Raw genomic sequence first — 26,451 nt, forward strand, 5'->3', positions numbered from 1 at the left:
TAATTAGACCACTGAAGAACCGCCATACTGGTACAAATGACCTAGTAATTTGTGTCACCATCTCCCGGTCTATGAGTAAACCGAAACAAATTCAGTATCACACACACACACACACACATGCACGTATAGAAAAACTTTATGGTGACGCTATTGAGTTTACACGGGAACGAAATTTATAATAAAAAGTTTGGTACTTTTTAAATTTCGAATTAATTTGGCGATTGTTGGTTTAGAGACTAAGGCTCAACTCAACAACGGTTGTAGAGAGCACGCAAGCGGATGTGCGCAGGCAGCCGGCCGACTGCTGCGCTTGCCGCCCTAGTGTTGTATACTTATCGATAAAATTATAGAAAGCACGTTCCGGGTAAGTACATAATGCGCATTAATTTTTGGTAAAGCTATGATTGAATCATTTTGTTTGGTTAAAAAATAATTGAGTTTTTTTAAGTTTCAAGTAACTTCCAATCTACAGACATCAAAGATAAACCTAACCCACGTTCGAAATTCTGAGATTAATTTCAACATATCATTTAACATAGATGTAAATCTTGAATACGTTCATGTATAAATGAAAATATGTGTGATAAAAATAATTAAACTGTAACCTTGGCATATAAGGTTATATAGGCAAGGCCCATATAGGCATATAAGGTCTGCAATGGACCTTACGCCTCTCCAAATGTTCATGAGCAGTGGTAGCGCTCACCATCAGGCGTCCCACCAGCTCCATTGCCGACTGTAACAAAAATCTAAATCGACTGTCCATATACCTATTAACAAAGTGATTAATTAACTCTTTCTGTCATACATATACATAAACCACTGCTACGTAATTTACACAACTCTATCAAAATCATCGATAAATATAATCGACTCCATCCTTCACTATGGCTTGACTCACCTCACGTCTCAACGCCAACAACAAAACTTGGTACAATATTTAAAAGGTCGCAAGTGACCGATGACGATACTACAAAAACACTTCGCCTATACCGAGAGCTAAATTTCGAAAAACAGAAAGGCTGGCGCTTGGGACCTTTCTACGAAAAGGCTCTAACCGAACAATGAACTTGCAACTAGACCAAACAACTAGGTACTTTTGTATATAGACCACGCCACGAAAAGTTCTTTGTGTGTAAGCACGTAGGACGACACTCCAACGCACACATGGACATTTCTCAAAAGCCCGCTTACCTGAGGCTACAAAGACACTTAAATCTCACAAAAAATAAATGGCCGCACTGTTATGTTAGCATATGGTTTATAACGTACTATTTACATCGACCCCTTTACAAGTGCGACGTCGAAACAGGTGATTAAGTTAAGCCGAGGGGAAAAGGGACAATTTTTTTGTATGTTAGCACGAACTAATAATGCGAATTTAAATTTGAACGATATAAAACAAAAATAATTTATTTTGGAAGATGTTTTTATTCAAAGCTCTAAAGTAAATTGTAATTGTTATTAATTCGATATAAATCCTTGAAATTTGTGAACATCTTCCGTCAAAGCCTTCGTAGCGTGACGAAGCTATTCTTACTGGAGGCACTAAAATATTAAGCATAAAAAGCGAGGTGAATTCATAATTATAAGGCACTAGCTTATGCCTGCAACGTTATACGCGTTTTATCTGAGATTATATTCATTGCAAAAAGATTTGGGGGACCAACGATTTTTTAGGTATCAACGTGAAAACATGGTCATATTAAAATTACTAAATAACGCCACCTAACGGTTAATCCTACTAGTAATATTATAAATGCGAAAGTTTGTAAGGACGTGTGTGTGTTTGTTGCTCTTTCACGCAAAAACTTCTTAACCGATTGCAATGAAATTTGGTACGTAGATAGCTGAACAACTGGAATAACATATAGGCAACTTTTTATCCCGATATTCTTGTGGGAAGCGGGTTAAACCGCGGGGCGCAGCAAGTATTTTCTATAAAACTTCTAACATTCTTGCTTGCGATAAAGATGTGATACTGGGTACAATGCGGGCCCTGTCATATAGTATCCATCAATCAATATTTAAATATGAACTATTTAGAAGAATTCATTTTTATTATTTTAAAAATCGAGTCGGCACGGATTGGACCAGCTCGCACCAGGGAAAGTACCCCCATAGAAGATCGACGTGAAATAGTAGCATGCTTCTTTGTTTCGTTCGGTGAGTTCCTTCTCAGTTCGTTCAATTATTCGCGTCGTCATTCCTTCCCTTATCCTTTACTCCCAAAACTGGTCAATGGATTTAAATATAATGACTCTAGTTTCAACACAATTAACAACCATTCAAACGCTTTTTTTCTATTAACATTAAAAATAATGTACTCAAATAACACAGCATTATGTGTAATTATTTACCATTCGGTCGTGTTACGTCCGACTTGTAAGTCATTGAACATAAGCGCAAAAAATCTTTTAAACTCAATGACTTTTAATAAAAACAGCCGATTCGTTTGGACTTTAAACGATGAAATGATTTTAGTTGGATAATAATTATGAGATGAGTTAAACTTCGCAGTGACAGAAAGGCATACAAAAGACATCAACGATGCTCTATAAAATATAATTTCTAAAATGTTACGTCCAATAGTAATTATTATTTCAATTAAAGATCTTGTTAATGACAGTTTAGATTAATTTACATCATATGTTGTTATTATAGGCCTCGTGTTAACAAAATCGTTAGTTTTATTGAATAATTAATTGTTAAAGTCACCTACCTACTATGTACTAAAATGGATTAATTTAGTTATTGCTTGAAATGAAATAAAATAAGACATAGCCTAACGTATAACGTATATCCTAGTGCCTATAACACTCAGCATATACGATAATATCCAACGGTGATAGAATTTGTAATTCGCCCAGTTACTGAGATTTGTGCATTCAAAGAAACAAATAAAATTTTCTCGTATCAATTTTTTTCATAATTTCATCTAAAATATACAAAAACAATATTTGAAGCCCTGTCATTACCCATTCACTATACAAAAATCAGCAATTCAATGTATGTGTGTGCATAACATTAACTACGCATACATCATACTTACATATAAACAAACGTAATCGACTGACAGTAAGCACTATTCATCGTAGTCTAGAAATCAATGTCATTAATGTGTGATTTGTTACGTAAACTGCAAATGTGTGTCAATGCTATTGCTTACCACAACTAAAAAGTAAACGATTGAAGGTGTAGTAGAAGCCTTCGCTATTGGTCAGCTACCCACCCGCGACCCACGCGCCACCTACAGGATGCACTTCCGTTTGCTAAGACCACATTTTAACCTATTGTTGTATAATGTACTCATGGGAATTTGGAATTGTCCAATGTTTTTTTCTCAGCTAGAGTTTCGTTCCATATTCCATTAAATTGTTTGGTAGTAAATGAATTAAAGATTAGTTTTCAATATTTCTATCCATTATTTCGTATCCGGGATATGTAAGCTAGAGACTTTTTTATCAACCTTGTATTTACAAAACTTAAAGGTTTTATATAAACCTTAATTTAACTGTAACAAAACTTTAAGTAGTAAAACATAATTTAAAGAAAAGTTTGCATATAGAACATAAAAATACAAAGCAACGAAATTAAGAAGCAGTACGAGGATATTTCACTAAAACACAACTCAAGTCAGTTGCCTTGAAAATACGAAACGTGAGCCATCTAGCGGAAATCTAATGAAACACATAACGTTCTAGAGGCGACCGCGACGCGATGGTCTGAGGAAGTTCACAAAACAAATAATAGATGGAGCTGTATACAAATAACAAGTAATCAATTCACAAAATTGTATATACCTAAAACGAAAGCTTCTTGCTGATGCAAATATATATCCACAATTGTTATTAAAAAAGGGTTATTTTTAATTGTTGAATGCTTAATGCCACGACGGTCATGAAACCATGGACTCTACATACACATACGCGTTCCATTGGTATGGATGCGCTGTACGCTGTAGTGAATGCAACAATGGCATTGCAATACTAATAACAAGAATTAAATGTTGCGCAAACTTACTTGGAGGTTTCGTTTTTATTTAAATATATGTTATGTTCAAGGGATTTCCTTCCAAATATTTGCAACTCCTAATGATGCTCCAAACGATAGTGAAAGGGTGACTGAAATTGCTTAACACTGTTATAGCACCAAGATATGTCTATCAGAATAATCAAAGATAACAAATCCTATCTTCCGTAGATATCAATAGTTTCCCATGTGAAAATTCTCTTAGTAATGCTTCAAAACAGGTTTGCGCTAAGACACAATTTATTGCAACAAGATAAGAATAAATTATATCGAAATTCCCTACACGATTAGAAAGCTGATAATTGTAATCACTTTACAGATGGCGGTTCACATGGACATGGTATTGACTCAGAGTAAATCACACCAATCTTGCTGAGTCGTGCGATTGCCGGCTGCCGCCACGTGTTTCCAATGGGTATTCGGTTACTCAATATATAAAAATATTTACATAAACAACGCTTGGATACACTTTAACACGCACGTTTTTAACACTATCTGACTGCATAGTGGGTACTATGTTGTAAGAATTGTATGGTAAGTTTTTAATGTCGGAGACGAGCATGCTTCAACATGAATTGGGCCAGATCCCACCGGGGAAGTACTACCACCCTCACTAACGTGAAATAGTAGCATCCTACGGTGTTTCGATCAATGAGCGGGGAAGTCGGAGCCCCGATTTCTTTTTCCTCGCCCTTCCCAATCCATTCCTAATTTAAAGTCGTCAAACCTTTTCTTATCCCTTTCCTCTTATAAGCGGGCAGCGCATTTTTACTTGCGCATGTTTATGAGCGGTGGTGATAGTTTACCATCATGCAAATCACCAGCTCAGTTGCGCGCTATGACATAAAAAATAATTATTTTCATTCAGCTTTTTATCAATTTTTAAAATTAAAGCCTCATTCGTGATTGTTCACCGATATTTAAAGATCAAACTAATTCCACACATCATATTCAGACTATTTAAAACCGAAATGTAAATGAAACTCTTCCATGTGGAACCCAACAGACCGTAAACATTATAATTAGTACGAATTCGAAAGAAATGTTTGAGCAAACGTTATGTAATTTAACACCTTCACATTTATTAACAATATACTCGTTGTAGACAGTTGCGCGTCGCTAAGTGAGATAAATATAATAATTTATATCTATAACAAAATTGGTTTAATTGGTTTTAATGTATACTTTTATCGATTTATTGCCTATTAGTGTTGGCAGTTTCGAGTACTCGTTTCGTCATGGCTGGTTCACCAGGCAACTCAACTATGGTTTGTTTACAATTGTAGGCGTTATTACGAAATTGACAAGGGAATGCTTTTAAATAAACAACTCTAGGAGAAACTTTGTAATGTCTAACAACGTGTTTTTAGATATGTAAGTCTCTAGAGTCGCGAAGTAGCATAGAGAAATATCAGCGACGTTGGTATTACGATTCGATGTTCTATTTATTGCTTGCCCTATTTGATAATACATTAAACTATTTAATATTATTGAGAGCGTAGTTAAGAGTTAGTAAAGCTTGTTTTATTAAGAGGCAGGAAGCAGCTCATATTTCGTAATGGTTATGATAAGACATTAAGCAAGCAATAGCTAAGTAATTGAATTTGAATAATTTTATTTAATCAAGGTGTAATTACTTTATTATATCTTGATATGTGTCAAATTACATTAACTCACATGTTTTCTTGATTGATATAAATCGTGTTTATTTGTGAACTATAACATATATTTCAATGAATAAATAATCCTTTCTTGTTAAACAATTTCGTTTCTGCAATAGTAAATGTAGAACTTAGCACATAAATAATTTATAATCTGGATGAACCCATACTTGTAGTACTTATAGCTAAAGCCCTGTAATGGCAATGTTTAGCTAACCTTATGACAATTTCTTACCTGGGTTGGCGGGCGTTCGGCGTCGTCGTGCCGAAGCTTTTCTCACAGCTATGGAGACCAGCGAGTCCATTTCGCTGCCGGAATCCCAGCGCGGCCTAAGCGGAGCCGGCTTGCTCTGCACACGACCATCGTCCTCTGTATCCCTATCACTACTAGTCGGGGGCACCTGAGATTCATCACTCTCTGGAGGCACCGGATCAACTTTTATGGCACTAAACTCATCGATTGGCACTACCTCGAGATCTGCACACGATATCGGATGCGTTAAAGTTCTCTGTATATTGCTCTTCCTGTGCTTCACTTTCATCGAGCCTTCGGATAGCGATCGTCGACCCAGTTTGTTCTCCGCTTTTGTTTCGCCGCGCACACATTTCAGATCAGACGGGGATAAGGATTTCTTCCTTGAATTTCTTCTTTTAATGCTGCGCTTTTGTCTGCTTGACTCTCTGGTGTTTTGCATCGTTGCTGCATTGGCGATACCTGAAAACACAAACAAAATATGCTATTACTTCACATTTACAATGTTGCATGAAATGATAAATTGCTGTACAACAGTATAATTTATAACGTATGCCCAACGGTTACACTTAAATATATTTTTACATATCAAATAAATGGCGTTATGTATTTGTAAGCTGAGTAATTTTGCAACTTTTATTTCTTCATATATATAAGCAGTCTTTTTTATATATAATAAATATGAAATAATGGATGAACTCAAGATCAACAGTTTCAGTTTGAAAACTTTTACGAATAATAATATATAGCTAGACCACGGTTTTTCAACATCATGATATACTTCAGTCATATAATATTCAATTATTTAATATAATTATAATTTTTATTTTAATAGCATACTTATGCTATACAAATTATTTTCAATGTCTACGTGACTCAAACTATATAAACACCTACCTAAGACAGTGTTCATGAAAATCTAATTTTAAGGCCCCTTATAGAACCTTCGAGAAGTTCAAAAAGAATAATTAATTAACATTGAGAGTCATTGCATTGTGGGCGTAAGTAAAGTCGTGTACAAGTGTACATGACAATAGAAGCTTCAGTTTTCAGTTCAATGCTATTTACAATTTCTTAACATGGCAGTTGGCATGCTTACGCGAACAGTTTATTAGGTACATTACAAAGGTGGAATTATATGATATACTTATATAATGAATTTGAATTTAAATCGAATCAAACTGTTTGAGTCAATTTTGTTTTTGCTTAACGATAGAGAAATGAGACTTTATTCAATTCCATGATTGATCAGATAAATAAAACTAGAATCAAATAATAAAAATGCATACAAATAAATGTACATACAATATCCATAATTGCCGTTTTCTCAATCGAGTCAAGTCGATAAGGTAAATATTAATACAAATATTTTATATAATTTTATCCTATCCTACTACTATCCTACTTATCCTACTAATATTATAAATGCGAAAGTTTGTAAGGATGTGTGTGTGTTTGTTGCTCTTTCATGCAAAAACTACTGAACCGATTGCAATGAAATTTGGTACGTACATAGCTGGACAACTGGAATAACATATAGGCAACTTTTTATCCCGATATTCCTATGGGAAGCGGAGTTATGCGGGTGAAACCGCGGGGCGCAGCTAGTTTTTTATAAAACGTGCAAAATTTACCTTATCATATAGCTATTTTCTGGCTCTACTATCTATATACCTATACGCATTATAATTATATTAACATGAACTCACACCACCAACTCACGTTATTCACATAACATTGAGTGAACAAAATAAATGATTATAGTCCTTATAAAATATTATGATAGGATTCCCGTTATGTGTGACCAGTAAGTAGAGTCCTTAAATTTACGATTTCCAATACATGTCTTCTATAGACATGTAATCGTAAATGTAGGCGATCAATTGCATGAAAAGACATGAAATTTCATTCATCATCAACATTTTTGTAAATTGAATTTTATTACATCTATTTGTAAACGTAATCTAAATTTAAATGACCTAAAAATTAATACTTATTTACTTACTACGCCTTTTGAAAATCAGGCAAATTCAGTATATCATCTTATATACTTGTAAAAAAATGATCTTACCTAATCACTGAAACAATAAAACCAAATCAAATTGTTCGAATTCAATTTCCATTCACGACAATAACTATATGTTAATTTCGTGGAAATTCAGTTTAAACTAATATAATATATATTTTTTATCTTCGATGATTAAGTAAGATAGCTATTTTTTATTTGTTATAAAAGTAATTTTATAAAATTCACCTCACAACATCGCACAGAGTACCAAAGAAATAGGAATGTTATCTATACTGCATCGGATCACAATTACACTACACAAACACTCGTCACGGTCACTATCTATGCACCATTAAAATACACCTTGAACAAAAGTTTACCTTAGTCTAATTAATTATCTTTTACATCAAATATTTACTTTAATACATCGGCTATTAAATATATTATTTTATATTTAAATCACTAGTTGAGGATAGAGCGCGCGTGCGCAATAGTCAGCTCCAACCTTCACACTAACACTGCCTCCGAGTTTAACAGTATCCAGATACAAACTGTTATGTTTAGTCAAGACAAACAAGGCTTCTATGGCGATAAAATATATATTTAACGTTTAACCCATTATGAACAATTTTATTCTCATTTTAATTAGTGCCGTGACGCGATCCACGATTCGTTCATTACAACACAGCACGGAGTCTCGCTGCATAATAGTCCAGTAGTTTTAGGTCGATTTAGGCCTGTATTTCGGAAACGTAGCATACCTAGCTGTAAATTCGTATATACTTGTATGTTGGCATGACAAAAGTAGTCTCAAAATTCACCAATGATTCTCCGGCCGCAAGTTCAAAAATTTGGGGTCAAAAGTAAAAAAAACCGACTTTTTGCACGTTTTTTGCCAATATCTCGTTTCCAGTGGCTTTTATGCCAATTGTATTTATTATAATTTTTGTAGAAAATTAAATTCTCTACAACTTTTGTTTCCAACATTTTTTTTCATTTTGAATCGTTTTTGAGATAGAGGGCAGCGCGAGCCCAGATTAAATATTATTTGAAATAAAATGGTTGTCCCGATCGAAATCAGATCATTTATGATTTCTAAATTATTTTTTAATATATAATTATAAATAATTTGCATTTTTTTTAGCAATTACAATATTTTTAAATATTTTTTTCATTAATGAATCGATCTATGAATTCAATACTGCACTTAATTCCTTTAATTCAAAAAAGTAATTAAGGAATATACTGTAACTACTGTACGTAACGGATTGCTAGAACCTATCATGACCATTTTACCACCTGCTCCAGATGAGTTACTCAATACGATATTCTGCAATTGCAAAACTGGTTGCGGATCAAGATGTGGATGCAGGAAAGCGGGGTTGCAATGCTCTTTAGCTTGTAGCCAGTGTAATGGGCAAGCTTGTCTCAATGCTGTACCATATGAGACTGATGTTAACGAAGATAGGTCCTTTGATCCAGAAATCATGGAAGAATTAGAAACGAATCTAGGTGAAGATGACAATGAAGATGATAACGCCCTCGAATGTTTACAGCTACGAGAAGACGACGACGATGAAGAAGAAGAAAATTAAAACTCATTATTCTTTTAATTATTTCATCTATTTTTTAAATTTTGACAATGACCCATGTATCGACTGCGATGTTTTAATAAAAATAGTATTTAAAATTTTATTTCTTTTCTATACATTTTTATTTATTTAAGAATAATTATAAATTTATTACTATAGATTAGATTTAAATTATAATGTAATGTATATTTTCCCTCCACAAATTTATAACTACACAGGCAGGTAAGTGTTATTAAATAAATTTATACTTAATTGAAAATAAATAGTTAATGAAAAAAATATTTAAAAATAATGTAATTGTTAATAAAAAATGCAAATTATTTATAATTACATATTAAAAAATAATTTAGAAATCATAAATGAGCTGATTTCGATCGCGACAACCATTTGATTTCAAATAATATTTAATCTGCGCTCGCGCTGCCCTCTATCTCAAAAACGATTCAAAATGAAAAAAAATGTTTGAAACAAAAGTTGTAGAGAATTTAATTTTCTACAAAAATGATAATAAACACAATTGGCATAAAAGCCACTGGAAACGAGATATTGGCAAAAAACGTGCAAAAAGTCGGTTTTTTTTACTTTTGACCCCAAATTTTTGAACTTGCGGCCGGAGAATCATTGGTGAATTTTGAGACTACTTTTGTCATGTCAACATACAAGTATATACGAATTTACAGCTAGGTATGCTACGTTTCCTAGGTGAACCCCCTAAAATGACTGGACTATAATTTACATTTATAGATAGACGCATAATAAAAATAATTGTTTCCATTTTATTACGTAATAGATACATTAAAATGTATGTGTTAAAGTTGTGATTTAGACAGTGCCTCGCTTGCTTAGCTTGTATAACTAAAATTTTGAAGACAATGTTAAAAGGAACAATTCGTTTGCCGCATAACAACAAAGTAAAATTATAAAGTAATATTCTGTAATAGGTTTGTAGAATTAGTACACAAAATTATTCTCAACATAATGGTGTTCGTCATCATATAAAATATTCATAATTTTGCAAATAAATATTGAATTCGTCGCATATGTCAAACGCGTTTTACATATTATTTGAATAACGTCATCTTACTGAATTACATACAGTTGGCAAAAACATAAGTGCTACTGAGTAAATGTAACAAGATAGTAAATTCGTTTCTAGCAATATAATGGAAACATTCTTTCGCATTAATATTGTGGAAAAGTTATTCAGTCATACTCTTTCGTGATTTATTTTAATTATTATAGATAAAAAAAGATAATTAAATATGTATTCAGTACATAATTGTATAGTATATCACACTATGCGCTACCATATCATTAACACTTTATGATTGATTTCGTAATAAACATTCATTTTTTTTAATTTTCTTTCTAAAATTGATTTCATTCAGCCAGTCAAGACAAATAATAAGGTTTTATATATCTGCTAGTGCCAGACATTATTATGTATGTCTGATATTATAAGAACTGTAAAAATAAAACAAAAATATAGCACATATTATTTGCATCTTGCACGTTGGCTTATAATCGACCATAACTAATTGTGTGACGGCGTCCATCAACTTTATCTTATTTGTTATTAACTTGCTTCGTATAACAAATCAACGGTATGTATAAATACCTTCAAATTGCAAGGCAAAGTTAAATTTCGTGCATTCTACAAAGATTCCATCATACCAAGATTTCCTCAAGAACTGGGTACAAATATTGATATTTGAGCCCCCTTTTTCGATATGTATTTACAGTTAATGCAATTATACTTGCATTGGCGACAAGTTCAAGTTCCCATAAACGCAGACACGACATAGTTTTCCCATGCCCTGAGACAATGGCACGGTTATGGTGTGTCAGGCCTTTGTGTAAACTCGCTATCTTATTTGTACTTACCTGTCTTCACTCTTCAATGTCAGACGTGTACGTAAACGTAATGCCTTGTAAGGAAAGTAGGAACTCAATATGTGCATTCTAATGACGAAAGTGTTTGAAAAATAATGATTCAACCGCCTACGTTGATTTAATCTGAGAACTATTTTTTATTAGGTATGTTACAAAATAAACACCGTCCGTGTTACAGCCGTTTGATTTTAAATCATTTTTGAGATATAAATGTCTTGTGAATTGCTAATAGCTTTAACAGTAGGATGTAGAGGTTTTCTACTGCGTAAATATTAGTTACTATATAGTATTATGTAAAATAATACTGTATACTTAAAAAACAGCTGTAATTTTTTTTTATTTTAGATAGCTTTATTTCGAAATGTATAATATATAATCAAAAAAAGTAGTGCATCTAAATTGAGCGACTATAACTTTACGCGCAAACAAACTTTTTTTCTTACAGATACCGAAATAAGGTTAATGTGGAAACCGGAAAAAACGTAAGTCGTTGAACCTTAAAAGCATTTCACCTACATTTCGAATTTATTTGATTAACAATTTACTAATATTATAATTGATTGTTTTAAAAAAAAACGTATTTAAGTTTAAAGACATAAAAGTATTTGATTTTTTTTTCAATTATTGCTATAAAATGTTACCATATAACATTTATTGGTTACAAGGTACCGGATGGTTAGATGAATGAAAAAATATCTTGGTACGACTGGTCAGTTTTTGTTCCACTCTTGGAATTAATTACTAGAGACGATTATCATTGCAATAATCAGGTCGCTGCAATTTAAAATAGCTTAATGATTATACCCATTAGAAGAAAATTATTTATCACATCGTCACCATACAATTTCAAAGAAAATGCCCAATATTTCAATTTATTATTGCATTTAAAGAATTTAATAGTTTGTTAAATTGCGCTTTGCTTTTTATAAATAAGAAAAACCAATCACAATTTAGATCAGTTCTCGAGAATACGCTATTACCTGGGCTTTATACGTGTAATTACAAACCTTTAAATTTGACAATAGGTGGTAACGCGCGAATCTGGTATAATTAAAAAAAATTTTTGTCGTTTCGTATCCGTTCAGTTGAAGGCACAGGTCCCTCATTACACAAGCGATACAAAGTTCACAATATATCTATGTTATTATAATATTAGCCTCAAAACAAGTGACAGGATGCGATCTTACCCAACGGATTGCAAAGACTTTTCATAATAAATACAAGATTATAATCACGGGCATACTTTATATATACCACTAGACGATGACTACAGGTTGCCATTTATTTTGCATACGTTGTTAGCTCACCTCTCAATTGCTCTATGTTTTGTACATACTAATTTGCATGCACCTTCCATTAGTCTTGTATATTAAAGAGTTTACTTGCAAGAAGGTTTTTCATTATAACTATGTTTAAATATAAATACGTCCCGACAGATAGGAATTTCTGTTTGGGGGTAGCGATCGGCACCGGTTTTTCGTGGTACATATACAGCCTATAGCACTTAAGGATCACATATACATTCATATATACAACGGTGAAAGAATATTTGAAATCAATCCAGTTGTTTCTTAAATTAGCTTCGTCGTACGTACAACGCTTAGAGATATTATGATTGTAAATGATGTATACTTGTATATATATATATATATATATATATATATATATTTAATATTAAAATATTAGTTATAGAAAATTCTTTGTACCCTCGGTCTCAACAACAATCTCTACAATTGTCTTGAAAATTTTGTGTTACCTCAGAAGTATTATATATTATAATAATCTGAATAAGCCCAATAGTTTCAAAAAATGCATTTCTATTAATCAATCATAATATGGTAAGAGAGAATATTGTATCGCGGCTGACGAAATGGTATAACATGTACAAACTACGAGTAAATACATTTTTTATAATTAAATAGTAAATTTGTAGGCACAATATTGTCAATTGCGCAATTCGACATTGAAGTTGTAAAAGTTGCTGATATGAGAGGCATTTTATACGGTTCACTCATGTTTTGCGCCTAATGTTTTAGTAAGGTAGTAATATTTTGTACGATTCTGATATTACTATATATTATATTAATTGGAGTTGCATCGTATAGCTTAGTTATACCCTGGTGCGTTCCATAGTAGATTTCGGGATAACTGCTGGCCAAGAAGAGGTTTTAGTGGGTAAGAGTCCCACGTGATCTACTTTTTCCCCCAAAAGCTAGAGTTTCCTTCAAAGATTTCCTCCCCGTGACCAAAAACGTCGTCGTACGTCGAGAACTGAGTATTCCATCTAAATCGGTTCAGGAGTGAAGAAGAGATAGACATATATACAGAGTTACTTTCGCACTTATAATATTAGTATGGATTACATAGTTACATAGCACTAATTCATATGCAAGTTCGTAGTAAAGGTGCCTGCCCTAGATATAAATGTGCTTAGCTAAATAAACGCAGCGTAAATCACAATTTCTTCAGTCACCGTTTCTATTATATTTCATCGACGAGGCCGTAATGAAGCATGAAGATCGTATACAATTGATAATCGCAAAAATTACGAAGCCTTGCCGATGGTTTCCTGTTCTTATTGCAGTTTTTACGCTTACTTCTTCGGTCACGCACCTTAGCTTGTTGTATTTCCGGTTATTTTTAGAAATTGACATATTTTTTTTGTGTATTATATAAATATCTTCTTGTTATGCTTGTATTCCAATAACATATAATATTATATCAACGAATATACATTGAAGACAAAAATATAATATCCTGAGCGAGCATGAAAAGCTTATCTTGTTATTATTGAGCTAAACAAACGCTACTTATGACGTAAGTGTTATTTTCTTATAATGTATTTATTAATATAATGTAAAGAAAAAAACTATTGAATATAGTTCACACTTTCACGTTTTTCAAGCATACCGACTGTAGAAACCAAATTCGTAATGCAATTGCTATATACAAAAAGTGATCTTTCACCTTTACTTGCGAATATATTTTAGTGGAATCTTATTTAGGCACATTTTTTCCTATGTTTCGATGTAATGAAGAAGGAATGTTTGAACATTTTAGTTTTGTAAATATATATTGCTATGATTGTTATCACCATAGTTTATACTATGGTACACGCTTATATTATACGATCCTTACCAGATAACACAGTTTTTTAAGTATAATGTCCAATCTGAATAAAAAATAAATTGTTTTTTAAATTAGAACATAGATGTAGTGTCTGGCTGGGTGGGTACATAATGCTGATCTTCGGAAGTCATTAAGGAATATCTCTCAATGATAGATCGTAATGTGTAATGTAATACATCTGCCCGGGTGCTAATGTAAGACTTAACGCCTGACGTACCTTCTGGATAGTGTTTTTCAACTCGGTGAACGAACCTTATTGAACTGGTAGATATCGTTTTTCTTTGTTATAATCAAACATTATTATCCCACTAATATTATAAATGCGAAAGTTTGTAAGGATGTGTGTGTGTTTGTTGCTCGTTCACGCAAAAACTACTGAACCGATTGCAATGAAATTTGGTACGTAGACAGCTGGGCAACTGGAATAACATACAGGCAACTTTTATCCCGATAATCCTACGGGATACGGACTTATGCGGGTGAAACCGCGGGACGCAGCTAGTTATAAATAAATTAACTTACAAGCCACAAGCAAACATGATTCATAATTCTTATAATCCGCGCCAGCTTTCCTCGTGGTAAGTGTATAGCCTATATCGCTTAGGGATTACGTACATATCCAACCAGAATTTTTTAAATCGGTACAGTAATTTTTGAGATTAGCGCGTTCGAAGAAACTAACAACCTCTTCAACTTTATATTATACTAGCGGTCCGTCCCGGCTTCGCCCGTGGTACATATATAGCCTATAGCCTTCCTCAATAAATGGGCTATCTGACACTGAAAGAATTTTTCAAATCAGCCAATAGTTTCCGAGATTAAAACAAACAAACAAACTCTTCAGCTTTATAATATTAGTATAGACTAGACGCTCGTCCTGGTTCCGCCAAGATATCAAGATTCCTCTTTTATCCCAAGGGAGCATTTAATCGTCCTCGTCTGTATACCAAATTTCATCAAAGTCCGTTCAATAGTTTCAGCGAGATTGACAGATAAACATCTAAACAAACAAACTTTCACATTTATAAAATTAGTGTGATTAATGATAACTGATAAGTTACGAATAACTAAACTAAAGTTAACTACTCGTACTTACAAAACATACATAAGATATTTTTGTTTTTCACTTGTTCAGTTGGTTGCCTGGAAGAGATCACTTGTAAGTGATAAGGCCGCCTTCTGTGCTGTATGTTTTAGCGTAAGTTTTGTTGTATTTGTTTCTGCTGCGTTGACAGCACAATAAAGTGTTTAAAATAAATAAAATAAATACATAAGATATTATATTAATTTCCTTGTTGTAAGTACGAAATCAAGACGGAGATAAGAGAAAAGACGCTCAACAGGTAAGTAATACTATATAAAGGAAGTCAACGATTATATAAAATTATTTATTTATATAATAGTTATACGAGAAACGCAAGAATATCATCTGTAGATTTATTATTGCGCGGATGTAAATTATTCACTCCATAAAATTACAGCATAGCCTACTTACTCTAATATAAAATCGACAATACTTGGTACATAATTGTAATACATTTATACCCTTAATGTTTTTCACATGCCAATGAAAAAAAAATTCAAACTATTGCGTATTTGTCTGTATTTAAATAACTTCAAAATAATTTCAAAGAACTGCTTTCTGCGGGTTAATAGCTATTATTGTATTCGTTTGTATTATGCTTATAAAAGTCTTTTTGATAAAATATTTTCCAATAATTAGAAATAATTTAAATCATGATCGGATATTAATTATATTTTTTGAGATGTAAATAAGCCAAGTCACTGAGATACACGGAGATTTTCGATAAAAAATTTAAAGGATATCATAAAAATATACGCAAACAAAACTTTTTACCTACTCTTGCGTCTCCTTCCATATAATTTTTTTGTATTTATTGGTACGTATAATAAATCATTTCATAAAACATAGGAAAGTGCCTAGCAGCGTGCACATTCATGCCATACGTAGGTTGCCCACATGCATTGTCTTCAATTTTGTCACCTTGATCAACTTCGCCTCTCTCTATATACAAGGTCAGAGTTTAATAATTATAAGCCACAAAAACTTCTACATAACATTAAATAAACGACTCGTTAGATATCTAGTCTGTGGAAAAACTTACGTAATGTATTCGACACCAAATGTAATTCAGCTTGAACTGTCAATTAATCGCAAAAACTTTAAGAGTTATCTGTATAAAATACAGTTTGATAAATTTGTCGCTGCAATCTGATGTTTTATACCCAACAACAAATAGGTTTAAACCTCATTATTTAGTCATCATAATAAAAAACGTCATCAAAATCAAATAACTTTAAAAACATATTCTATGATGTAGATTTGTAAAAAATATGTTTTCTCGTCTTATTTGTAATAAGGTAGGTAAGTACAATGTACATGTTATAATAATTGCGTAGAGATTTACAAGATATACAATATAACAGAATTCATTTATAATCTAAAAAAACTACTTAGTTAAATCCTATTAGGAGTCTAATATCAACCTGCATTAAAATATTAATACTACACTAATTAAATTTAAAATACAAAGTAACGGAATATTTTTCAATTCAAAGCATTATCGTATTTAAAGCGCTTAATATTAGTCTGAATAGTAAAACAACGAAAAAAGTATTTAGTTTTTCAATTAGTTTCACCATATAGTTGAAACCTTTAGCAATACTTAACAGGGAAATAAGTAATGATTAATGTGATGATTGTAATTATTGTTGATACAACCTATTTCTATTGGCAAAGAATCTGTGCCGTTCGTTGAATAATAAATAATCATTACAGTTCCCAACATGCTATTATGATCGGGTCACTATTATGCACGTCAAACATTCAAATATCACCTCAATGCATATTATTATAATTGCCTAAGTGTACGGCGCCAATGTTGCTGATTCATGCTCCAAGTCGTTCAAAGTTCGTCAAACGACATCGAGATTTGAAATCTGGTTTCCACTTAGTGTTCGGGTCTGACCTTGTCTGAAGATCACTATTAGCGATTCTGAATATTCGTCTGGATGTCTTCATATTCATATAAATATAATTATAGATAAGCGTATGACGAAGCTGTAATTAATAAATGCATAATGCAAACGACATTTTAGCGAAATTCCTCACCATTTTCATAGTAAAGCTACAAAAATACAGTTATGTAGTTTATAGCAAAATTTTAAAATCTTCGCATATTTTCGTATTTTTTATAGAAAAGCACTTAAGCTGGATTATATTCACAGTTAAGTGATATATTTTTATACTAAACATATTATAATAATTACTTTTGAAATAAAAATCGTTAAATCACTTCTATTTCATTTATAAATAAAAATAATTAAATTATGAGAGAGAAATAAGACACGAAATCTTGTTCATTTATATATTTTTCAACCGATTTCAAAAAGAGGAGAGGGTTATAATTTGACTGATTTAATTTGTTGTATTATTTTCTGTTGCATCATATTATACCGAATAATGTGAATTGTTATTATTATTAAGCATTAACTACATATTTGTAATTTACCTTTACCTAAATTCAATGACGACGAAGAGCGTAATGAATGCTTTAATTTATTAATTATTCAATAACATTTTCACTTAAAAAATATTCGCATGGACATTTTGAATGGATTCGCATTTTAAATACATTAAATTTTAAATACATTCGTATGGTAATTAAGCAATCTGCATTAATAGTAGGTATTATTTACAACCGACTTCAAAAAACAGAAGGAAGTTCGATTGCAATATTTTTGGGGTGGTACCACAAGACTTTCGACTGGGTACCGACTTTATATGATGCTTTTTTTATTTGAAATCTTGTGCCTTCCTTATGGTCTCCTTAAAATTGGTCTAGTTCTGACCATTTGAAAGGGGTTAAGGGTTTTTTTTATAAAAATTATTAGAATAAACGTATCCTTTCCTGAAGTTTCATCTATGAAAATGAAAAAAATCATATTAGCATACACTTGAAAATATCTATTTAGATTCTTAGCTCAACTTTATTGGGTTCAATTACGAAACAGGCGCATTTATACCCAGCAATTTTAAAGACAAAAATCGCGGTTATATTTGCGCTCTTAAAACTTAAAAATAACATGCTTTCACTCTTTCAGAAAAATTACTTTAACCGATATTTTTTTGTTACTTTCTATATAATGTCCAAGTAATGATAACAATCTATTGTTCTTGCGGACATGCGATTTTATGACACATCAAAATGAATCCTCAAGCATTAGAGATTGAAACCTAATGGTAGATCTGTACTTTACTTTAATGTTTGATAAATCACAAAAAAAAAAACAGTGATTATGCCTCGGTACGAATTGAGGAACAAAAGTGGGTAGTTACACGGCGTCTTTTTTATTTGACTAAAATCTCTACATATTTATTTTCTCTCCTACCTTTTTGAGAATAAAGCTCTTGGACATTAATAAAATAAGAACTGGAATAAAAAATGAAAGAAGAGTTTGATACCCTAAAAGTAGAAACCCAGATCTATATAGGATTAACTAAATTAAAACAGTATATATACCATTATTTTTATTTATTAACATTCCTACTAAGTAAGAATGACGCCATCTTCTCTATAAGTGCGTTAATTATTATTTGACCACATAACATCTCATCATTAAAATCAATCGCATCCTTTAATGTTATATGGCATTTATAATTAATAAATACCACCAATTAGCTGCTAAATTTAGCAGTCTTCCTTATTGGGTTGCAATAGTTTAAGTTGTTATAAAGTTACATCTAATACCACTGCATTTGTTGATATTTATTGATTTTATTCTGAACCTGGTATCATAAAGCAGCTTTACGAACAAGTTGATTCAAATAAAGACAGATAAAAATTTACGAGTCTTGATTAAAAGTAAGCTAAAAATTGCACCAATGTCTTTTTAGGTTGTCATGGAGAATATGAACTAAAACGAATTGTGTAATATATGTGTAAAGTATATAAACACATTCTTATTGATAATAAATCGATATAAAGGAACTAAACTAAATCATAGCACTCCAAAATGTCTCGGTGAGTGAAAACTTAACAACGAAAAGGCAACTGTTTTATTTTTATTGAAATACTACAGTATTATGTTTTGTGCTATGCTCCTAATCATCAAATTAATCGTAATATCAAAATCAAACAAAATATTGAAAGTGGCAAAAAAAAAACTAAACAAAAGCTTTGTTAAAATTAATGTATCGAATCAGATAAATACGTAGCTACCTGTACAAAAGACCATAATCGAGATACATACTAATGCATATACCTGAATAATAAGAGAAATAAAAAAGAGGTCGACGCAACAATGCAACTTAACAGGCGCAAAACTGGTGTTCAGGTATTTTAGTAACATTTTCAAAGGTAATCTAAAAAGGTGATAAGAAACCAGTGGTCGGTGTGGAAAACTAACCTGTCATAGAATAAGCGTAAAGAGTATATTTCTGTGACCGATAAAGCTCGGTGCAACTAAAGCTAGTATGCGTACCGATTTGTAGAAATAACGGAACAGACCAGTCGATGTCCAAAGACAGATAAACAGATACTGCATGCTGATTGCTGACGACGTATCATAAGTCATAATATGAAAAGATGTTATTAACATTCAATAACCTTTTGTATTCAAAAAAGTTTTTCAAAAACTGGTTGAACATTATCATATATTTAACATAAATCGTTATACTAAGTCACAAGGTGTAAATATAACTACTAAACATCGATGACTACTTGGTTCCATTAAAATTAATATTCAAAACTCATTATAAAACTGTATAGGTACTTGTTTTTTTTTATCATATTACATTTCTGCTAGATCGAGTAGTCACATTTAATATTTACGATGAAGGTCAATCAGATACAAAATATTAAAACCGTTAAACGTACGTGAGGAAGTATCACCGTGTATTCAGGACAACATGCCATTTCGAATGGCACTGTTTTGTACCGAGATGTTATTTATCGTTAAACCAATTAATAAAATATCTATGAAATAAGTATAAGTTATTTATAAAAATACAACTGTCTCAGCATGACCCTAATGTTAAGTTTGCAGAACATGTCGAAATTAAATATACTTAGCGACCTATTGAATTAAACAAAAAAAAAATTAAACGTTCAAACCATTCCGCTGGAGCGTCATTGCAAGCCCTGGGACCCGAGAACTTTAGATAGTTCATGTTAGTAAGTTCTCCAAAACGAGCTTTACTCATACAGGTGATAGTATTGCCAAATGGGGAGCAATCTGAACCGTTTGTGATGCAGTTGATAAGGAACTCGCACTTTTTGTGTAAGTTCTAGTCACAAGAGTCTCTTATTTACACTTTATCCTGCTCTACAACCAGACGACACTATGTGTCAGTTTTTATTAAATCTTTCCAATTTGCTCAAGCAAGATGCAACTGAAAGTGGTAAGGAATTAGGTTCAAGTCGCCTTTATCCATCTTGTACCTTTTCAAATAGGTTTTATCTGTGTGTTCACGTTATTTGAAACCAAAGATGTTCTCTATTTAAGTTGGGAGGTTCAAGTTTTTAAATAAAGCTTTTACTAATTACAAATTGACTAGTAATTAAAAATTGTTTTTCACTTAAAAGCCTGAAAGATTCAAATGAAATTTGTTTCCCTCGTTTATTAACTTGATTTATAACATGGGTTGAAAGTTCAGGGCGAAGTACGGTTTAGAACAGAGAATACGAAGGCGAAATGGGATCATTCTTTTTTACAAAATAAAACTAAATATAAATATTGTAACAGCGCAATTAATTTGTTTGAAGGTTAAAGATGTTTAATACACCATATCATCACAACTAACATTTCTGATAATACATATTTTTAGAATTTCAAAGTGTCTTTGAAATTTGTGTAAAATTAAAAAACAGTCTGTAGCGATTCAATATTGAGGTTCACAATATAAATATCTACAATACAACATCCAACACTATCATAATCGATTCATATTTACATGTTATTTGAATTACTTTCACAGTCGCTTGCCACAATACTAGACACGAAATTGAATACTGGAACCAATATGACGATACTAAATTTCTCTTCGTACGCATGTGACCTATAGGTCTGTTTTTTAATATTTATACACTCGTTTAAAATTGTATTATTATTAATTATTACATTTAAGTATACATATTATGATGAATATGTCATGCTGAGATTAAAGAAAAAATAAAGGAGATTAAATTTACGCAGCTTTAACTATCGTTCGTAGATTGAAAGTTAAATTAAATCAACTGTATGAACAAAAACAATATTAATACCACTTTCGTTGCAGATAGCAAGGTATGTGCGACGAGGGAGGGCGAGCGAGAGCAATGTCCTGCGCCGTTCATGTGCTGCGCTGCATGCTAAATGCGTTACCGACCCGTGCCTTCTAACTTTTATATTTAGGCTTATGAGGTTTATTTTGCCTGGCTGTGTTTTGCTTCCGGTGTGACATGTGAAATATATATGAGACAAACTTAAACTTTTTATTAATTTACCGACAAACTCTAAGATAGAGCGAATACTGTGGGCTACGATTTTAATAAATTAATGCAATAATAGGTTGTAACTTTGAGAGGGATGCAGACTTGTTTTTGTCGTAATAACAAAACTTAAGTTTGAAATAAATTGTTAAAAATGCATCCTAGAGAACTTACGAGCGAAAAGCTTTTCAATTTTTACCATTTATACCAGAATGTTACAGTTAAAACCCGTTTTCCACTACAACGCATTTTCCCTAGTTAGAACTGAATGCCTTTGTAACGACCGATTCTAATATTCCTAAAAATCGGTCCAAACTTTTAGTGACAAACGCACGCATAGAAGAATAAATACTTTTTTAATTTTTAAGGGCAAAGGACCTATTACTGAGGATATCAATGCGTATATAAAATTAAATGCAAAAGATATATTAAAAATTAAATTAATTAACATTAATATGTAAAATGCAAAATTTTAGGTTAGATTTTAGACCCTTTACGCTTCAAGTTACAATGATACAACTGATTAAGTTTCATTTGGGAGTTTCCTTAGTTACGTGATTAAAAACTAACGGTAGTAAGCCTCTTGACAACTATATAAAATATAATTGCGTACTCTTCATAGATTTATATCCAACGGGTTATTCTTAAGCAGGTTGAAGACAGATTGTTATTATCGTAGAGCAGTGGTTACAGCAAGTATGGTGATTGGATCAATTTGTACGATCAGTGTTATTGCAACGAGGAAAACTTTACCGCACTTTTACCTATCCATCTGAAAACGCAACGAGTTATTGCTCACAATTCCATTAATTTCACTGGTATGCAATTTTCAATTAAAGTTTAGAAAATTTCAGAGATATCGAATACCTTAATTATTTATAAAACTTTCTAGTTATCTTTAAAATATGCAAGCTAAAACTGGATAGTTCAATCAACCCAAAATAATGCCATTAATATGCGTGTTGCCATTAATAACGGTTCTTTATGGAGATCAACAAAGTATATATTTCTTTCTATACTGTTGTCCTTTTGCGATTTATTAAAAGCAAATCTATGTTTCTCATAAGCAATTCAACAATCGATTTCAGCTTATATGTGAATTTATCTGTGATCGCTTCAACGTAGGAACGAACGGTCACAAGCTTGGTATCATGTTAGTAGGTACGCGACGCTTTCACTGTATAAGTTTAATGTCACAAGAAGCTTCTATATAAAGCAAACTTTAACATTTTCCAGCTTGAATATCTGGTACGACAATACATCGAAATACACATTTTCGAAATATTTGATAACACACACTAAAATTATTATAAGAATTAAAATGCCGTTAAGGTTTCCATTTATAACATATTAAAAAGTTGAAGGAGGGTTATGAAGTGCTATGAATATAAAACAACTAGTATCGAAAGAAATTATACAGAGAGTCTTATACAATTCAGCAAAGTGTTTCGATGTAGTGACAAATTTCATTCGCTCAGTCATAGGAGATTAAATTTAAGTAAATACCTACGGCCTATCCTATGTCGTGCTTTTAAAGCCAGCGAATAAACTTATGAAATACTATATCTTGTGAAAGTTTTGCACTATGCCAGTTCGTTTAAATATCTATACATATACTTATATATATCTATACTATAAATAAGTAATACAAAGCTAATTTGTTTTAATTAAAACGCGCGCTGCTTTAAAACTATTGTCCGATTTCAATGCATAATATTTTGTTAAATGGTTAAGAACATATAAGATTTTTTTGTAATACTAGCTGACCCGGCAAACGCTGTTCTGCCTGACATTCTTAATCAAATCTGACGAAATCTCACCAGTGAGGCAAGGGATCGGACGTCCCCTTACCATGTAATCAAGCTTTAAATCGACATTAATATTCAAATATTGTAGTATATAAAGAATATAGTCGTTCGAATATACATACATTATAGATCTATCAGCTATATTTTTGATTGCATCGCATTATTTTCCTGTTAATGTCACTGATATTCTACTTTAGAAGAAATGTCTTCCACCCATCGCCATACTACATATATACGAAAACGAAGCGTTCTTTTCATTATTTTTTTATACTTAGATATACTTATATATACAGAAACGTGCCATAAATTCATTATTTCCATTATTTTTATGCGTCATCATGAATGATTCATGGAATTGTCCGTTCCTCCCATCAGCCATGTATTATAACTATCCGATATAAGGCAACATTATCCTTTGTAACGGTTAATTAATGGCCAGTTATAGTGGCGATAAGCCTTTTGAACCGTTTTAAGTTGATTGGTTGATTGAATTCTGTTAACGAATGATAACATTTGAAAGAATGCTAGACAAAGGCGTAGACTAATCGTAAAATGATAAGGAATATCCCCTAGTTAGTTCGAAACTGGTTTTGGCTTCGTAAATAAGGCTTAAAACTTTTTAACGGTGAAATATATAAATTAGCCCATTAGTATATAGATATCGTGTAGGCGTTATTAGATTCGTTAAATGAATATGTTGATACATCATGTAGCTGTAACTCATAAAACAAGTTAACACCTTCAGTACCAGTACTATGCAATTCAACTAAGCAAGGGATGTCAATGACCTTAAAGTGTCAATTTCGTGTTAGATGTCACACGAAAAATATGATTTTCTTCCTTTTTGCATTTTAAAACGGACTCTTATCTTACTGCACAGAATGGCGCAAAATCGATGCTATTCTTAGTGGAATCGCATAGTGCTACAGTAGCTACACTAAAATGCCAATTTATATTTTTATTAAATAATTATATTTATTCCTTAACAAAATTTTCACAAATTAGAACTTTGTATTTTCAAATTTGTTTACAAACGTAAGTTTTTTTTACAGGGTACAAACACACTAATAACACTATTTTACGCCTACAAAGACATGAGCATATTTATAGCAAGAGCTTATTCATTAAAGCTACTGTCTCTTTAAGCAACTACGTACCCCCAATCTCAGACACAAATATGGTCGCATATTCCTTTATAAATACAAGAAATAAATTCATTATTGTTAATTATTAATAATTCGCAAAAAAAAACTTAACAGGTTTCTAGAGTCTTGACTCTATTCTACGAAATACACGACAAAGAGAAGGAAAACAGACGGAAACTCGTTGTTTATCTTCATAATATAATCATTCTTCCGATACATTGAACGCAATACAGAAAAAAGTCATGAATAAAAGACAATATTAAATTTCTGACATAAAAATATGGACATGTTCCCAAGAACATAGCTTAGACATTATTAGGGAACTTTACAAACATACAAACTTACCTCAATTTATATTTTTCTCAGGATATATGAGAATCAATTTTCCATGTCAATGTTAGAAATAAGTCAATGTATGTAGTTATCTTGTTATATTTAAATGATTTACTTATCTTAATTACAAATTCTTATTTATAAAAATGAAATAACTATATACTTACAGTAAGATTTTCAATCCAAATCCAGGCAGAAGTGAACGTTCATCACACACCAGAGACTTTATACCTATCTATTAAAAACAACTACGTATCGATGTTTAATAAGAATGAAGTGCCTTTACGCAGTAAATAATATTAAAGGAGCCCAGTATCTTGTAAATCCTTACACTCTTTAATACTTTCAAAACTATACTATACTTTGTTCGTTTATCTTTTCAAGTAAAAAGACGTTCGTTCGATCGTTTTGTGTCGTAAAACCGGTAAGACGGGTCTGGCAATACCTGCCTCGTCCCGATCTCAATGACTTGTCGACTGTTCTGTCATTTGTCCATACTTCATGCTCTTAAAGTCAAATGTCTCTATCTGACTATGTCAGATACAAGTATTGCCATCCAAGAATATTTTTTTGTGTTGACTTTTGTTAATAATAATTTGGTTATTACCTTTTTTTAAATTATCCATTTAGCAACCAAATTGGAGGCCCGGTCGACTTTAATTATTTAAAAATCGATTTTGAATTAAATCACTTCCATTTAATTTCTTTCTATTATGATATTGCGATTACCTCAACTGAACGATATATTTGACATTCATGGGCACAATTTTAGGTATATTTTTTTGTTGAAGAAAAATACTCACATATTATTTGAGTTAAGGAAATAAAAAAAATAAAAAATAAGGCTCAAAATATATTACTCTATACAAACTTTTGCGTTGATTATCTTAATATATAAAAATCCAGTGTCATGATATATGTTCCCCATGAACTCTTCACCAACTCAACCCTTTTGTATAAAAATTTGGCATTTTATGTGTAATTTGGTCCAACTTAAGATATAGAATAGAATATAGAATAATTTTTATTTTGATTAATTATCCCAATCATTTATAATCTTAATATTTTAAATTATTACTCAGCCACAGCAACGCGTGGCCGGGT

At 31.8% G+C, this 26,451-nt stretch overlaps 1 protein-coding gene across 3 annotated transcripts in view; it reads right to left on the reverse strand.

The window, feature by feature from the left end:
- LOC119838319 overlaps positions 1-25,819 on the reverse strand; it is a 58,938-nt gene extending 33,119 nt beyond the window's left edge. Inside the window, exons 1-2 of one of the 3 annotated variants that reach the window (XM_038364203.1) lie at positions 25,515-25,818; positions 5,929-6,408 (exon numbers count right to left, since the gene is read on the reverse strand). In XM_038364203.1, coding sequence (XP_038220131.1) covers positions 5,929-6,388 — 460 coding nt within the window. In that variant the 5' untranslated portion in view covers positions 6,389-6,408; positions 25,515-25,818. Of the gene's footprint in view, positions 1-5,928; positions 6,409-8,200; positions 8,395-25,514 lie in introns of those variants that run through there. The other 2 variants (XM_038364204.1, XM_038364205.1) reach the window with 2 other exon arrangements.
- Between the last annotated feature and the right edge of the window lie 632 nt (positions 25,820-26,451).

Source organism: Zerene cesonia, unplaced genomic scaffold (assembly GCF_012273895.1).
Source record: "Zerene cesonia ecotype Mississippi unplaced genomic scaffold, Zerene_cesonia_1.1 Zces_u002, whole genome shotgun sequence".
Taxonomy (NCBI): Eukaryota; Metazoa; Arthropoda; class Insecta; order Lepidoptera; family Pieridae; genus Zerene; species Zerene cesonia.